This window comes from Carassius gibelio, chromosome A14 (genome assembly GCF_023724105.1).
Source record: "Carassius gibelio isolate Cgi1373 ecotype wild population from Czech Republic chromosome A14, carGib1.2-hapl.c, whole genome shotgun sequence".
Taxonomy (NCBI): domain Eukaryota; kingdom Metazoa; phylum Chordata; class Actinopteri; order Cypriniformes; family Cyprinidae; genus Carassius; species Carassius gibelio.
The window spans coordinates 15,041,674-15,060,760 of NC_068384.1; the positions used below are offsets into that span (position 1 = coordinate 15,041,674).

The 19,087-nt window shown below is 38.3% G+C and overlaps 1 protein-coding gene across 5 annotated transcripts in view; it reads left to right on the forward strand.

Annotated features, from left to right (window-relative positions):
- Positions 1–19,087, forward strand: part of LOC128026968 (transcription factor COE3) — a 93,604-nt gene that overhangs the window by 43,865 nt on the left and 30,652 nt on the right. For all 5 annotated transcript variants that reach the window (XM_052614271.1, XM_052614272.1, XM_052614274.1 and 2 more), the window contains exons 7-8: positions 18,607–18,688; positions 18,771–18,888. In XM_052614271.1, coding sequence (XP_052470231.1) covers positions 18,607–18,688; positions 18,771–18,888 — 200 coding nt within the window. The remainder of the gene's footprint in view (positions 1–18,606; positions 18,689–18,770; positions 18,889–19,087) is intronic.

The following is a 19,087-nucleotide window of genomic DNA, read 5'->3' on the forward strand; positions in this document are numbered from 1 at the left end:
GACAAGTTAAAGCAGTGACTGTCGGGGTTTATGATGGTGATGCAGTGACGCAAATGTATTTTCGACACAAAAATGAAATGTGAAAATGTGAAAGCTGAAGCTGATGAATTCGAGATTGAATTCTGGCCTAGCTTTTCAACCAAAATAATAATGTTTGATTTGGATAAGATCCCTGAAGTGTTTCAGTCTCAAACGATACAGTCTATTAAATGCAAAACCTTATTACTCTGTGGAGGAGATCAGATTCTGATCTGTCTGTTTATGAATGTTGTCATAATACCTGTTAAGTGTATTTATGGTGCAAACAAGCGTAACATTGTCACTGGAAGTTGGCTGAAATGGAAATGGCAGTGAGCGAGTGAGAAAATGCTTTTGGCAGAGCAGAGCAGCGACTGGGCAGCGCACAAGAGCCTTGGCAGTGTTCTGTGTTTTCCTTCAGTGGTGAAGTTGCAGTGCCACTGGGGAGGAAAAGGAGTTTTACTGGCATTAAGTGCTCAGGTGCATCCACAACACAAACACACACCAACATCCATCTGGGCATCATTAGATATCATACCAGCACAGAATATTATGTGTTGCATGCTGTGATATATGACTATTATTAAAACCAAAGCACTTGTTTTTGTTGTTGTTGTTGTTGTTGTTGTTGTTTTATACAGCTGGGGGAAAACATGAAAATATGCTGCAGAGTGTAATCTCTTTATTTGAAATAACCATCGAAAGGGGTTTTGATTAAATCTAAAGGCTTGTTTTTACTGATATTGTTTCGTTCTTGAACATTAGCAGCAAACATTCTGACAGAGACATCTATTTTTTTTTTTTTCTTCCGGAGCTGCTTCACTTGCTCATAATTAGAATGGCATGTTTTATTGACTGTAATAAGGGATCATATTTGAGCACTAATTCAGAGCTGCTCTTATGGGAGGAAATAACTGTCATTAAGCAGGCTGTGTGCTATCGAGAGCTGCCTCTAAATCACCGGGTCAGGCCACACGTACAGAAAAATGCCAAACAAATGGGTGTCGGGTAAACATCGGTAGCTTAACGGCGATGAAGCGAAGCTGTTATGTGCTGTGCGCGCATTTGAATTAATATTTGCTTGTTTTGTATGGCCAATGAACTACATGTGAGAGGTTTATAGAAACGAGCAATATATGTCAAGTGTCCTCAGTTATAACTGACTAGAAAGTGAGCATAATGTTACCGTTGGCAATCAGAGAGCAGTTCTTGGCCTAACATCAGTGGTTAATGTATACTTCTGAGCTCCAGCCGCCCATCTGTCCAGGGTCCTTCTCCAGGAGCAATGTGTCCTTGGACAGACCCCCCGTCCTGGGCATGCTGTGGTAGTGGACTCCAGTATTCACAGACTAGCGGAGCCAAAGCTTCTCTAAGGCCTGCCAGCTCACACTTACCCATGGCTGGGCTTGAGTACGCTGCTGGCGGCCATGACGCTGGCGCCCTGAGGGACTGCTGGCTCTCCCGACTGACTTTAATAGAGGAGAGATAGAAATAATTCCTGTGATGAGATGATTGCAAATGCAATATAGAGGATTTGTGTTTTCTTTGATTTAGGTTCAACATATATACCTTTTTTAAGGATATGATGCCAGACTCAGACTTGTGGGGCTAACATTTTGCCAATTAAAATTTAGCTGCTTTTCCTAGTAGCATGACAACACCAGTATTTTTCATGCAATAAACTATTTTATCCAACAAGTAGCAAAATACTACATCATTGTTTTTATATTGTTTCGCTGTCAGTCAGTAAATCAAATGGGTCATAAAAATTATTCTGTTTGTTCTTGTGCTGCAAAATCGTATTTTTCTTTTAAAATTGCAAAATTTCCTATAATAGATTCAGTGTAGTTATTTAGTTAGCAATCTTGTAACATATATATATATATATATATATATATATATATATATATATATATATATATATATATATATATATATATATATATATATATATATATATATTACTTTTGAGAGAGAGAAATTAAAACTTTCAGCTGTAAATCATTAAACTGATTAAAACTTGCAGTAAAGACTTTTACACTGGAACCAAATATGTCTATTTCTGTGCTCTGTTCTATGCATCAAAGAGTCTTGAAATGAAGAACTAACCCCACAATTTTACACAGTGTACAGTAGCTAACTAAGTTTGTCTTTAGCTATTAACTATTTAAAATGGTCATAAGCTTTAAGCTTGTATAGTTACAGTTTAAAAGTAGTTCTTCTTTCTGATGTCTTCTTTTGTTTGAATGTTTAATTTATGTATGCAATCTGTTGTTTAGAATGAGGGTGTCTCTGAATTGATAGATTAACTTGGTTTCTTAAAGCAGCGTGCGCACGGTGTCGGACAGGTGAATATGCGCTGGTGTGAACATGTTTAAAGCGTTTGACAGCGTAGTGTAAGGCACTTAATAAAGGCCCATCCTGTATAACGGAGATGGAACGTTGGAAACTGTGATCTCAGCTCATTAAAAGCGTGCCTTCATCTGTGAGGTGTGCTGTCATCATCCCTCACCCAGGCATGCACACTCGCTGTTCGTCACCTCACCTCAGCCTGTAATTAATCTTTACCTTTAAAGGGTCTTATGAGCCCCTCCTCTACACATCTGCAACAGCTCTAAAGTACATGTCAGTTTGTGCCAAACTGTTTTAAAAGGTAAAAAACAGGCTGATGAAGATAAGAATTTACAAAAATCATTAAGCTTTATACAGGAGACTTCAGACTACTGCTTCAAATGGGGTCCGAGTCTATTTCTCATCTGTCTGTGAGTGTAGCTGTGTGTTCTTATTGAAAGGAAAGTGAGATTTGTATCTGAAACGACAGGGATGGAGTTTGTGATTCTTACTAATGCAATTCAGCCAACTCTCCTTGTACGTGCAACTGGGTAATGTTGCGTCAAGTTCAAACAGCATAAAGTAATTTTTAATAAACTAAGTTCAATTTCCCGAATGGCATCATTGTTCTGCTCTCTCCATGGTAAAAAAAAAACGCTCCTTTTATCTCCTTTTGAAGAATGCTTCTTTTTTTTTCAGTCAGAAAACTGACTTGGGACCGGGCCAGGTGGTAACACAGAAGCTGATACCCATTTACACGTCTATCTTGTTTTAAAATGATTCCAATAAAATAGCTTGCAAATTTAATGACAGTTGAGATGCAACTTGGGCTCCTGGAGTCTTTGTATTCGGTTCAACTGGAGCATCAGTTTTCACTTGCATGTATGTGGATCCCCCACCTGACTGCGGTTAGCAGTGGAGGGGAATGCTACTTTAAAAAAAATTAAAGTAACATGTTACAATGTTGCATTACCCATTATAATTGAAATTAAAATACAAGTAACTTTTTTGTTTTTTCTTCCTCATCACGGTCTATTTTTCTTTTAATTATTTTACATTGAAAGTGATTTTTGTTTTAAAAACTGGAAGAGAATAACATGTAGGCTGTAAATCATGCTAGAGTTATAGTGTATTGTCCATATAAACAAAAAACAAAAAAAGTATTTGAGAAGCAACATTAGCTGGACTTGTATGCAGTTATTAGGTTTTTTTATTTTTATTATTATTATTTTTTTTACTGCACTGGCAGATATTTCACTTTATAAATAAGTGGGTAAACAAGCAAAATAAATAAATAAATTATTTGTAAGCCAAAACACACGCATATTAAAGAAACACTCTATCTAAACAAGTCTTAATACCTTAAGCCATGTTGCTTCTTAAGTTAAATTGTATATGCGATATAAATGTATTATATTGTATTTTATGTCTTTATATATCTTTTTTTAAATAGATTTTTACTGGAAGACAGTAGGACTTTAAAAAAATAAATTAATACTTTTATTTCGTAAGGGTGCATTAAATTGACCAAAGCCGACAATAAAGATCTTTACAGTGAAATTAAATAAGTAAATACTGCTCTTTTGAACTTTCTAATCATAAAAAATAAATAAAATAAAAAATCTTGAAAAAGTGTCAAGGCTTACAAAAAAGTATTAATGTTTTCAACATTGATAATAATAGGAAAAGTTTATTGAGCACCAAATCCGTATATTAGAAAAAATGCAATAATATATTATTAAAATAGAACGGAAAACGGTTATCTTAAATTGTCATAATATTTCAAAGTATTATTATTATTATTATTATTATTATTATTATTATTATTATTTATCTATTTTTGCTGTATATTTGAATAATAAATACAGTCTTGGTAAACATGAGAGGATTCTTTATAAAAAGGTTTAAAAAAATAATAATTTGAAAACAAAACTTTTGAACGCTATTGTATGTAAGGCTATATATTAAAAAACAGTTTCAGTGTTAAATATGATGGTTTTCAACTATTTTTAGTAAAGTAAATAGAAAATAGTGTTATTTCTTTTGGAAAGTAATGCCTGTTACTCTCACTGTGAGAATGTAGTTCTGAAGTGTAGCTCATTATGGCTAGACATGATCTGAAGAACTCTAAGCTGTTATAGAAGGTAATGCAGTATTCTTGAGTGTGTGGTTTGTGTCTGGCTCAGATTTTGTGGACGCTGCTCATTGTCTGGGATAATGCAGACTACCACGATGCCCACATGGCAGGAGACGTCCACCCCCGGCAGGGCAGAACTGCTGACGGGGTGGCTCTGATTCAGCCTAGACGAGATGAAGCAGACCCAGCGACAACAAAAGATGAATGACACAAGAAGAGGCGGACACATGGGACTTCCTGTTCCCTGTATGGGCACACTTCGGAGTTTGTTTACCGGTGGCCACGCTGCCGGCTGCAATCAAAAGAAGGGTCGGGTAAACAGAAAAGAAAACAAAGACTGACACCGACCATACAACCCTCGACAAGCCGCCTCAACGCGTTTGTTCAGCAAAATTAAACACTCCGGACTTTTTTCACCTGCTCTGGCAAGCAGCGGCACATATGGCCCGCGAGTTAAAAATAAAGACAATGCGCATATATTATCATACATAATGCAGAACGACCCCCATTTAATATGCAAATTCCCTGAAATATTACTGAACACCTTCTGTTCAGAGCGAATACATTTGAATTTGCAATTAGAATTATCCTGTATAATTAATGAAAAGCGTCCATTTTTGGCTGCTTACTAATTTGATTAAACATGTTGATGAGGCATTTAGCAGCCCGACTGAATGGAGACTGAATCCGGACTGGACGGAGGAGAGAGAAAGCCAGAATCGGTCCAGTTCCCCCCGTGACCTTTCTGACCTGGCTGCCTGGCTCGAACGCGTGTGCATTTGCATGTGTGTTTGTTTGTGTGTGTGTGTGTGTGAGGTGGCTGTGGTTACAGGCAGAGCAATTAGTAGGGCTGCGTTTCGTCTGACCATGTGTCGTAGATGGCAAAGAACAAATTGTTTCAATTCTGCCGTGGCTTCCCGTACAGATCAGGGCTGTGTAAGTGTGTGCGTGCACTTTCCTCTCTCTCTTTCTGCTTCCTTCCCATGTTTCCTTTCTCTGCAAGAACTTGGTGACATCATAAAACGCGGCGATAAAGAAGAGAAACAGGTGACTTGAACTACATCAGCTCGACTCTGAAAAAGGCCAGATGACACGTTTACAATGAAACGAGGGGTGCGGCCAAAACTTTAGCTTTCAACTTTAGTTTTTAATTCCACAACATTCCTAAAATATCACTGGCACTTTTTTTGTTGTTGCAATTATCAAGCTTGTTTCATCCAAGGGGAATAGTTTATATCTCACAAATCTGTTAATATCTAACAGTTCTGATTTATGATTGAAAATTCTGAATTGTATATTTTTAATTTCTTGGCAAAAAAAAAAGAAAAAAGAAAGAAAATATATCTTGTTAACTTTTTATCTCCAAATTATGACGTTTTTCTTGCAATTTTGAGTCTATTATCTCAATTCAGTGTTTATATCTATTTTTTTCTATCAGAAAGTTAGATTTGTAACATAAGTCGCAATTCTTCTTATTTGTTATTTTTAATTTTTAATTTTGTTTCGGAAGCTTCCATAGCCGGCAGTCCCTGATGAGTCACTTATTCCATTCCGAAGAGCAAGAAATCTTATTATGCCATGGCAGTAAAATGACATTTACTCTCTGAAAAGCTCCAGAATTCCGAGATGTATAATTTCTCATACGCTCCACTGCTTTTCAACCATCACATTCATCCATTATCCAGAATTCAGCCAATCAGATCATGCGATAAGACCGTTCCCAGGAAACTCTGGTGTCGTGCGTGCGAGCATGCGCGTGTTTGTTTATGCTGACCGTTTTGATCAGCACACTCGGCCTCCTGTTGCTATTTGTTACGGCTCTGTTTGTTTTGTGCTGTATACAGTATCCATATTATACAAACACAAACTCAGTTGCTAAGATGACACTGGATTGGCTGAAGATCTCGAGAATGAGAGAATGTGAGTGAGCACGCCCAGCAGCTGATGCTGAGATAATTCATTTGTCATGAGAGGTATTTGGTGCGATCAGTGCAGTGGAGGGTGTGTTGGTTTGTGACCTGCGTGATTGAGTGTGTATGTGCGGTCGGAGTGTGTGGGGCTGGGACACATCCAAGCTTCGCACCTGCACCACTCTCCTTGGGCCCCTTCTTCCTGTTCTTTTTCACTCTCCATTCCTCTGATAAAAATTTGAACAAATAAATAGCGGCTGTTTTACAGCAGTTTGGTTCCACTTACGCAGACCTTTTCTCTCATTAGTGTTTCATTGATTATTTGAATATTGAAATACAGGGAAACACTTGTTTCCTCCTCAGCTATTCTTTTAGGAAGGGAAAATCACAAATGAGATCTTGATACCTTAATAATTTCTCATAGACAATAGACAGGGGTGCAAATTTGTAGCGTCCTGCTTCTCAGATTATTCTTCTGTGAAAGAATCTTTTCTATTTATTTGGAGATACAAAGTTTTAATGAAACATTTATGAGATCTATAATATGTCTCTTGAGCTTTGTAAGAGCAACATCTGAGCAGTGCAATTTTTCCTCTGGGTGATGAAGTCCTCCACAGGCATGTGGGCGGTGCTAGCTCCTCTCAGACCGCTGAGGAGGTGCTGTCACACATCGGCCTCGGGCCTCGTCGTTTTCCTCAGCCCCTCACTCTGTGTTATTAGTGCCAGAGAGACCAGCTGCTCCCACAGCTGTAAGGGAGGAGGTGATTTATTAATTGAGTGGCAGCTTTTTATTTAATCTCACACGTTCTGACGGGACGTGACAGGAGCTGTTCTCTCTGTTTTGTCCTCCTTGGAAAGTGGCTCTGTGCCCATCCTGTTCTTTTGTGATATGGGAACTTGTGTGGAACAGTCCTAAAAAAAAGGAGATCCCGGCCGTTGTCCTCTTAATAATGCAATACATCACGCCTGACGGGACGAAAGTCTAATAGACTATAAAGAAGAGTGTAAATCTCACAGGACACCACTAACATCACTTATCAAATCTTTCAGAACTTAGCAGCACATCTGCACAAATGAAATACGCTACAACCTGGATCCAGTGCCGCACCAGGATCAATATGTCGACTCGTGGCAATAGCGGTCTGATCAAATTCATTCTCTTTTTATTTTCTATTTCCTCTCTGAATTACTCTGGCCACTTTTATCATCCCAGAGAAAAGGAAAACTTTTGTTGGAAGCTGTGCCGCAGTGATGAGAGTATATACTCCTGAAACATCTTAGGGAAATTCATGTGTGTGTGTGTGTGTGTGTGTGTGTGTGTTTTAAATATGCACGATTAATTATTAGCACAGTGAAAGCACACCATCCTAAAATGGATATCTAATGTAGACTGAAACATATTTTTCCTGAAAAGGGGAGTTTTTCTGCTATTTCTTACTGTACAGAGAGTGGAGCCCTTCTATGACCACTAATAAGCACACAGCACCTGTAACAGTCTACTTCAGTCATGCTGGATGTAATGGTGTACAAATCACATGACCCCGAACCCCAAAGTGCGCTACAGTTTAAATCTACGATCCCAAGTGACCGGCCTCCGATAAATCAATACGCTATCTGAGCGTAACGGCCCGGCCGAGTACATAGAGGAAATCCATTCTGCTGTTTAACAAATAAGAGCGCTTGTCTTCAGCGCGTGTAGGTTTGCAATCTGGAGGCGGCCGTGTATAAACACTTGACCTCTCTTTTGGCAGCTTTCTATCATTGTCTTACTCATTCACGTCTGAGCTCACTCGTCACTCAGGGATTTTCTGGCAACTTTGAGCCTCGCCAGATGAGATGCTGATTTGAAAATGCAGGGGGAAAAAAGTCCCAATTTCCGCCAAATGTAAATCAAAACATAAAGTCTTCACCTGCAGGCATGGATTCCAAACGGAACTGTTGAACAGATTCTCATTAAGTCAAACTCACCCCAGCTGTGTACACTCATAGTCCGCCTGAGCGAACAAGAACCCGAACTTCCTCACACACACACACACACGCGCGCTTTCGAACTTCGCAGTGAGACTCAATCCCTCTCCAGGGACCGCAACCAACTACCTATTTCTGACTGGCAAGCCAACGTGTTCCTCCAAACAAAGCCCCATCAGGGAGAAAAGAGGAAACTTGCATATGATTGAAATGCTGCAATCTGCTCTGGAAGATTTGGAGAAGATTTTGGCGTCTGTGTGTATGTGTGTGTGTGTTTCGCTGGAGTGTGCAACTGTCCTCAGTTCTGTCCAGGCCAGCACACAGCCAGATGGTGACGCTGGGTTCACCTTGTCCATGACCGTCTCCTCAACGCAGCAGAGAATGAGGGGTGCCAAACAGATGGATAATATCTGCTCTGTGATTTTAAAACCTGCATCTGGATTTTTTCTCTCGCTCTCTTTATCTCTTCCTCACTTGCTCTCTTTTCACCCTGAATGAAGAGTGAACTTTCATCTTTTCTGGCAGCCCGGCCCAGTTCGTGGTAATTTGATTTTGTTTTCAGCGGCATTCATGATCAGAATAAGTTCTCTCCCTCCATTATTTGTGTTCCCGTCGTGTTTAATTAAACCCAGTGTCTGATGCTCCCCAAAACGGCCGCCGCTCTCTAAACACTTCAAAGCTCGTGCAAATTACATTTACTATGTAAGCATTGCATCATGTGTGCATTTCAAATCAACATACTGTATCTAGGGCTGATACGTCGGCTCTTTTTCGTCTTTTCTTCTGCCCCACTTCAAAAACAAAGCAAAACACAGTCGAAAAACAGCCCGACTGACCTGGAGGTATTTGTGTTCCATGTTCAAGAGGTTGCGAATACACACAGTTTTGTAAAGCTGTTTGAGAACGACTCAAGTTGCGCGTGCGTATGTGTTTGTGTAGATTTCTCTCGACTGACAAACGAACGTTGGACGTGGTGCTTGAAAAGGTTAAAGTGGCATGAGTGATATTAAAATGAGGCAGATGAGAGGCAAGCCCCGGGCGTTATTCAAATGGAGGAGTTATTTTTAATTTTGGTTTAATAAAGCAAGACGTTCAGCCGTCCCCACCCAGATACTTAATTAAATACTTCACACACTATATTAGTTTTGTGTTGCCTGCCTGCCGGTTCGGAATGGTAATAGCCATAAAGAGAAACATTTGTCTGACAGATAAAGTGAGGTATAAATCACTTTTCCCCTGAAGAACGATTTTGGAATAATAAAATACTCCTGTTTGCTGGCGTGAGAGAAATTATATTAGTTTCTACTTAAAGAGGCAGAGGCTATTTCACTGGCTGACTCTTTTATTCTCCTGATATTAAAGGACTCTCACATGTATTGGTGCGCGCTCACTTAGCCCTCTGATTTACCTCGCGTTTGGCTTCGGTTCAGACGCTGGAACATCTGACTGTTTGACTGGATTGCAGTCCAGCATATCTATGTTTTCACTTAGTGTTAAGATTTTTGTGATTATTCTAAAAGGTTTGGGAACACTGTCATCATTGGATTTTTTTTCATGTTGTTCCAAACCCATGTGTATCTAGTTCTTCTGTGGATCACTTAGGGAGAGATAGGGGCTTCATACTTCCTGGAATATATTTGGAATCCAGTTTTTTCTTGTTTTGGGCAATTTTGACAGCGAGCGCTATTTACTTTCATTGTATGAACATTTTGAAAAAATATTGGATGAATGACAGAATCATTATTATCTACAAACATTTGATTTGTGGAAGGTGGTACCCAACTGGACTGGCCAAATATGAATGTGAATGGATTATTTTGGCAAAAAGCATTTTAGACAAATATAATTATATATATATTTTTAATGCATACAATTACAAATTCATAAATAGTTTTATTTTATTTTATCCTTTTTGCGATTTATAAAAGTGATTAGGGACAGAGACTGTCTAGCTAAAAATTAAAAACGGCACCATAACAGTGTCATATAAATACATCAAAATGTCCTCTTAACTTTTTTTTAAAATAAAGAATCGAAATATGTTATTTTCTAAAAATTGCTAATCATCTTTGTGCTTGCTTTTATTTAGCGATTCTGTGTTCTTGTTTCTCTCTCTATTTTTTTTCTACACGGTACTGTCCTTGATTTAGTTTTATTTTGTAATATTTAATCTAAAGTAAATGAAAAAAAAAACTTTAATATTCTCTGCATCTGATCAATTATGAGCTTTCTATCATTAACAAACAATCTTTTCAGAAAACACAGATCATTTGCTCTAAACAGTGAAAGCACTGACAGTCGCTGTAGCGTGCAGTGACCTCACAGCTTCATTCACTCCCTCCCCTGAGTGAGATATCTCCCCACGGACAGCTTCACCAGCCGAGCAGTGTCGGACGCCCATATTTCTCACTCTTTCTCCCATTCGGAGGGTTTTAACTGGTGGCATCTGGTTCACTGTTTCTCCCTCTGTTCCCCAATATGCTCCCAATCTGTCCACAGGGCCTTCACGCACTCTAATCTACAACTTCATCTTGAGTGAATATATCTGTTTGCTCGCTAGGCTTTGACAGGGCCGCTGCTGAGGATTAGTGCTGTCTGACAGCGTGGGATGTTCAGCATCCCATGCACTTTAAAGGAATAGTTCAGGCCAAAATGAATATTCTGGCATTATTAACATATGATCCGTATCAATTTCTTTCTTCTTATGGGGAAAATAAAAAGGCAATATACTAATATTTTTCAATATAATAAAGGTGCATGGGGACGGTCACGTGGTTAACAGTCCACTGAAAGGAAAAAAAAAAGTTGTAAGACATTTGGGGGAGTAAACAATGATAGAAGTTAGGGTGAGCTAATTTTTTACAATTTTGTTATTTAGCAACCTGTACGCTAGTGTTTTGGCAGTGAGAGAAAGAGAGACTTACTGTACAGCTTCCACAGAATATCTGTTTCTGCTGTGCTTTAATGAGGGAATATTCCTGAAATGAATACTGCATGACAAAAACTCTTTTATTGTCTTAATGGCCCTTCCTGAGATTAAGTGGCCTCAGAAAACACCTACCATTTCTCCTCATCTTTCCACCCACAAAAAAAAAAAAAAAATCCTTCCACGCTTCCTCCATCTCTCCCTCCCCATCCATAGTGGTTCACTCTGTCTGAGTAGGAAAATCCAGCAGGACTGTGGGTGACAAATGGAGCCATTTGGGCTTGTTTGTAAGTTCTGTCAAGAAGCAGCACCCCTGGCCTGGCCCGGTTAACAAATTGGATGTTTAATCTGGTGACATTCCTATCTGGGCCAAGGGCTAATGTATGTGTCTAAGAATAACCGGCCAGCAGACCTGATAGATGGGAAACTATTATAGGCGGTATTTAAATCTGAGCGCACAATTCCTCTATTTCCATGGTGGAAGAGTGACAGCTTGATTTCAACACTGGGGGGCCTGGATAGAGCTGTCAGCTACACACATCAAGAAGGGATTTTCTTTGTTTTATTTTCTGTTCCTCCATCGGAGGAAAAGATTGACTGGACAGGCTGTTAACCGTGATGGTTGAGATTGAAGATGGGATTTGGGACGTTGATTTACTGCTTTCAGACCTTCCACTATAGTTCTTGACTCAGGGAAGGATGAAGAAATACAAAAAATAAATAAAAAATAAACTGAATCTGTGAATTTACCTTAATACCATATATTTGCCTGATTTGCACTTAAAAAAAAAAGTATATATTACAGATAATGATATAAATTAATTAATAATTCATTTTAAATGTAATATAAAATACAAAATAAATACAAAATCTAAATATAATACACGTTACACACACATTTATGAGGAGATATGCTAATATAAAACATTAAATGAATAAAGTCCATTATTATATGAATATAATAATTAGTTAATAATTGATACAAAATAATTTTCATATAATGTGTGTGTGTGTGTTTGTTATTATATTATTTATATTAATTTATAAAATAAAAATAATAGCCTCTCCTCATAAATAACAATATATTATATATAATTATTGTGTTGTAGGAGATCAGACACAATGAATGATAAAAACATAATGGTCAAGTTTTCATTATATAAGAAATTGCTTTCTTGGGAAAAATGAAACACAGGTTGGACTCTCTCTCTCTCTCTCTCTCTCTCTCTCTCTCTCTCTCTCTCACACACCAATTTGCTTTTTCCTCTTATTTCTCTATTTTAAAAAAATGGCATTATACCAAAAATAAGAATTTGAGAATCTCATTAGTTGACAACCCATTAGTAATTAGATTTCTCAGTGTAAATCTGGTCTCTCAAACATCGACACAATGTTCTCAGAGTGTGTTTTGTTTCCTCTGCTGATCTACTGTCATGTAGAGCAAAATATTATCCTATCACATTCATCCCGTACTTCCCACAAGGCTTACTGGGGCATCAGATGGTGACCAAATCATCTGTAACATCTACTTCTAGTTCCCTGCAGTCTCTACAAAGTCACTTTTGACAATTGACAGTCAATTAAGGAGTATGTTGTTTCATAAAATATACGATTTATTGCACTGAGTATAATGATTCAGGCTTCACAAGGAAATGTGGTTTCTGTTCACATAACGGGCCGTGTGAAAGTGTGGTAGGTTTCTGGGGTTTCGTTTATGGGCGTAATAAGTGACTGTGCTCTGTTCAGGAAGTGCAGCTTGCAGTAATTGCTGAGCCATTCCTCCGTTGTGAGGTCAGCCGCGCTCACGTGTTTTACACACTCTCTCTTTACTGCATTATGTCATGGATTGATTTCGATTGGAGCTACAAATGTGTACTTTGCCATGGCAACAGAGGCCAAAATAATTCTTAGAAAGGAAAATCTGATAGCAAGTGATGTGCGATTGTGTGTGTGTGATTTGAGTTGCTTCATCTTCACCCGTCAAGTACAAACGGACACAAAAAACACTGTTCACTGATTCAAACAAACATCCCACCATCTTCTAATTACTAATTACTAATTACTATGTCTCTGTCTAACTTCTTTCACATTTTCCCAGAGTGCAGATCATGGATACATTTTCCCATCCTCGTCTCTAGCAATTCAACACATTGTTATGAGATTGATAAATTAATGTTAAACAGAAAGAAGCAAAAAAATGAATAAATAAAAAAATAAAAATGTGTTAGCCTACACATACTTATTTATTAAAATCCTATTTCAGCTGTATTATTATTATTATTATTTATATTCAAGAGTTAGGGATTTGAACACAATTTCAACCTAAGCATAAACGTTTGGCGCATAAGTGTTTGTGTTGTTTTTTATGCTCAGAAATTTATCTGATTAAAAATACTGTAAAAACAGTAATATTTTGGAATATTCATACCATTTAAAATAACTGTTCTATTGTTCCATATAAAACATTTTTTTTAGCAGCGATTATTGCATAGTCATGTGATCCTCCAGAAATCAGTCTACTATTGCTGATTTACAAAAAGAAGTTAATGTGTTGATCCCATTTACATTCATTAAACAGACAAAAACAGTCTTTGTGTTACACAGAAGAAGAAGAAAAGGAATGGGAGTGGGTAAATGATGACAGAATTTACATTTCTGGGTGAACTATCTCTTTAATCTACCTTTTAACAGGAAGTTGATTTTCCTATTCTTAAAAAAAAATCCACATAAATTCCCTAATGTTGCCTTTATGTTTTACAAACTCCCCAAATGCATATAACATATATTTACTATTTGACAAACTATTTTCCTGTATGACACTGTAAAGCTGCTTTGACACAATCAGTACTGCATAAAGCACTATATAAATAAAGGGGACTTGACTTCATGTAATTGAAATACACTGGAGATGCTCATCTTTAATATAATATAAAGTGTTTTTGTACTAATAACAAAGGTAAGAAGCCAGGGGAGCGCACTGTAGATACAGTGTAAAGGATGAGACTGAGGAGAGAGAGAGAGAGAGACAAAGATCCATTCTAGAGACTGTTTGAGTGCCTTATTAAATATTTAGTCTGATTGTACATGGTCCTGTAATTGCCATCTTGGCTAGTGAATAATTGATGACATGTAGAAGAGCAAAGGAGGGCCCCAGTCTCTCTCTCTCTCTCTCTCTCTCTCTCTCTCTCTCTCTCTCTCATGCACATATCCACACCTTGTCTTTTTTTGTACACCTTTATTGTTAATATAATACTGTCCTCATTAACTAAAATGATTCTGAATTCAGGACAAAGTCAGTTAAATTATATTATAACCTCTAATTCGCTTCCAGAATATTCTCTTTGCTATTAAACAAAATAAATTATTGGACTGCACTAAATTATTGCTACAAATTCTATAGCTTTAAAATAATTACACATACCGTTAGCTATAACCGGTCCATTCAGATGGCTAGAAAGAGCAAATGCAGTCAAATGGTTGCGCTTTGATTCTATCTTTTCTGATACAGTGAGTTAAATGGATATCAGTCCGTGTGTTGAGAGATCTATGAATGGGACAGAAAGCAGCATGCTTATCTAATGCAGAGCCTATGAGAGCGATCGGCGTCCAGCTTAAGTGTCCCAAAGAAAGAGCATCTTTACGTAGAAAGCAACGAGCGCTCACAGCAAACAGTGGCCGAGAATTAGAGCCATGGCAGCTTTTAAAAATACCTCTTCTGAAATATTGATGTTTTTTTTTTTTTTTTTTTGCCTAACGTAATAAGTGAGAGACTCCAGGGATGTGTGCGTATGTGTGTGAAATGATGGGTAAGCAGACAAGAGATGCTTTTTTTTCATACATCACGTGAGGACATTTGTGTATGAATGTGTGTACGGCTGTACTATAGTCATAGTCACTTACTCTTGGAAAGTGTGTCTGCACTGTAAAATTATTTATCCAAGTTATAAATAAAACAGATTATTGGAGTATGTTTTACAAGAAAACACAATTTCAGTGTTTAATTTAATTCTGTGTGTAATTTGTCATTTCTTTGTAATTGTGGAAGTTATTAGCAATTTCTGGGTGATATTTTTTCAAAGTAAATCTAATATCAAATAGTTTTCAGTGTGGACAAAGGGTTGTTTGAGGGCATAGTTAACCTTAATCATCCCCTAGTCATTTCAAACTTGTTTGACCCTTTTTTTTTTTTTGGAGCACAAAATTTTGAAAAATAGTTTGTATGAATTGTATGTATTTTTGGGCAATATAGTATTATGAAAGTCAGTGGGGTCCAAAATGACATTGGTTATATGACAAAAGGTTGAAACAGTTAATACATTCTTCAAAATAATGACATTCTTTTTATATTGCAGTTTTTTAATATATACCAAGATTATTGAATGGTAATGATTTTTCTCCAGTGGCAGTAACTCTCAAGTGAAAAGATCTCAACAATATCCATATGAACTCTTTTTTTCAGAGACCAGATTATCTGAGCCGTACACAATTTCACACCCAGTTTTAACCGTGTATATTTATTTCTACTATGGCATTTTAGGAGAAACAAAGTTGACACTTCAATGAAAAGTAAATTCAAACCTCATTAGGTGTCCTGAGCTTTGAAAGAGTAACACTTTTCTTCTGGGACTTCTAATTCAATAATAATTTATTTGTATTTTTTTTATCGCAAGCTCTCAGGTTCTGTCCATCAGAGGTTTTAAAACGTCCCAAACATACCATTTGTTCACCAGCATCACCCATAAAACAACCCAAACTTTCTTTTTGCATGTATTGAAGGGTTGGAAATGGTGATTTGGTCTCACACAGCTAAGGTCAGGTCTAGACAAGGGGCTTCCGTAGGGTTTTTTTCAGAGCTACATGTAAGACACCCTGGCCTTCGCAGCTTCTACTGGACCAGCCCTTCTGGTCTCTTTTCGGCCCCAGATCCCCTTCCTCGCCAGTCCCTCGAGTTAGAGACAGAGGGATGGAGAGAGAGAAGTGGAGAGGGTGCTGTAAAGCAGCAGTAATTCCTGACTCGTAGTTGGAGGCACATTAGGGTCTGACAGAGCCACACATCCACCTGTAATTGATTGGAGGCCAGCGTAATGAGGTGACGGCTTACAATAGAGTCGCCAACTCCCTCATTATCTTTACCTACTTTTTTAAGAGCAGAAAGAGAGAGAGAGAGACAGCAAAAGACAGAAAAAGAGACAGAGAGAAGGATGGAGAAAAAGAAACGCTGAGACTAATAACCTAGCCCTGGCTCTAGAAGGTCATTAATTATTTATGTTGTTTTAATACGTTTTAGATGGGGAGGGAGAATTAGTCTTTCCCTGTCCACACCTCAGTTTCACCTGTTCTGTCATTCTGTCTTTTCCTATAGCTGTCTGTCGATTTCATACTGGGGTCTTTGTATCACACGTACAATATCAGTCATTGCAAAGGCCTCGAGGGGACTTCAGGACTTGGAAATGGAAACGCTCTGTATTTCTGAAAGTGACAATAAAAGTGACAAATTGTAATATTCAGTATTTTTTTATTGACTTGTTTACTAAATTTTGTTAACTACACAGTACAAATACATTCATTTTTAAAGGGATAGTTCACTTTCAGTTGATGGTCCCCATTGACTTGCATAGTGTTTTTTTTTTTCATACTATGGAAGTAAATGGGGACCAGCAACTGAAGGAGAATTATTAAGCTTTTCAATATGATACATTTGAGAATTGTATGAGAACTATAAATTGAGCATAGAAAAACTGGCCCATAAACTTGCATTTCTGTTTGATTTTAGTCTAAATATTTTATGTGGTTATGAACAGTAGGTCAGACTTGCTGTTGATCCAGCGTAAATTGCATTTAACCCGGAATATTCCTTTAAAGTCTGCTGGTTACAGTGTGGACTGTTTCAGAATCTGCCCTGCGCGTGTCTTTCCATTCGCCCCTGTTTTCCTGTCTGAGGACTCCATTCCACCCTGAGCCTTGTCATCTAATAGCAGCTCTTCTTCCCTCATCCTGCTCGCTTCCAAACACTGGGCTAGTCCTGCCCCGATCCGAAGGGAGCCGACCTGCTTTGAAGTGCTGCCGCTTTTCCAGGCTGAGACCGGGAATCTCACATTCCCTGTCAACTGCTGCCCAGTGGCAGATGGAGAAGTCTAGACCTACGAGACTCTCCCATCACGGATTTCTCTCTCCCCCTCCATGCCCTCATCTCTCTCTCTCTTCCCTGTGTTTCACCATGCTGAAGGCTCTGCCATTCCAGAACAGTTCAGGATGGATTCTCTACTTTCAGATGGTGACTGGGGCGGTGTATAAACACAGTACTCTTCTAATATCTGAGAAAAGCTTCACTTACAGCCCTTGTCTCCTGCTGTGTTTTAATTCAATCCTTATTGATCCATATCTCTCCTTCCAAGGACTCTAATATCATATGAATGGAGCTCAGGGATGGGTTCCCCGTATTATTGTATTCCATGGCCATAAAGGGCATTAGCAGCCAACAGAGCAATCCAGATCAAGTATCAGTCGATACTAGCTAAAGAGAGCAGGCTTCATTTCTCTCTGTCAGATTTCTCTCTTTCCTATCTCTCTTCGTAAGAGCACTGATGGGGTTAAAGTATGTATGGTGATTATGTCACGCGGTAAAGTGAGGTTCTAAAAAAATCGCTTGAATTAGCACCATGTGTTTTTAAAGATATTGTTACTGTCTTATTAGGGAGAAATCAATGGCGTCTGCAGATACTGGCCATTTATATAGCAGACAGGGCTTCTCTCACCACTTTTTCTCCCAGCATCCTTCTCTCTGCACACTCTATGGGGCGGCAGCGGTGGAGGTTATCCTGTGGTTAATGTGACATGGCTGTCTGCGACCTTGCTGGTTGTTAACTGCCCAGATTATTATTGTGATAATGTGGCAATTAAAAGGCAAGCACTCCATCAAAATAGTGGGGCTTATGGTCCTGGAGATGAATGCATAGAGATTACCAGCCAGGGAAAATGCATTAAGACTGCAATCCATTTCACACTGTAGCACACCTCCAGCAGCGGAGGCTATTACGGCTCATCTTCATTGATATCCATTACCGATCAATATTGTCAGGCTGAGGTAAAATATACGAGTAAATCAACAAAGCTAGAGTTGGTCTTCGATATAAATGAAGAAAAATCAAACCTCAACTCTAACTGAATATCATACGTCTACACAGAGAGTCTTCTCTGAGCTGGTTTTGAAAGTGGGCTAAATCACTCATTGGCGTCTGTTATATATGAAAGCAGTTATCCTTAAGTGTTTTCGTTGTGTTTGAGTCACTTAAAAAATGTCTGTCCTTCTTTTACAGATTTTTCCTGAAATTCTTTCTCAAGTGTAATCAGAACTGTTTGAAAAATGCAGGGAATCCCAGAGACATGAGGCGATTTCAGGTGAAAATGCTCATGAACGGACGAAAAATTTTGTTTTAGATGCACACAAGCAGGGAGTAAAGATAATTTGGTGTCTCTGTAGGTGGTGGTGTCCACCACAGTGAACGTGGATGGCCATGTCCTGGCCGTGTCAGATAACATGTTTGTCCACAACAACTCCAAACATGGGCGGAGGGCGCGACGCCTGGACCCTTCTGAAGGTAATTTCACCAAAATACACACATTTTGCTTCCTGTGATGTTATTTATTTTATACTGTATCTTCTATACACTTCTCAAAAGTGTTGGATTTTGGAAGATAATGGCTGCTGAAATTTTTAGCTTTAATATGACAGGAAAAAAAGAAGAGCATCTTGACTTCTTTCAGAAACATCAAGAAATTGTACCGACCCCAGCCTTC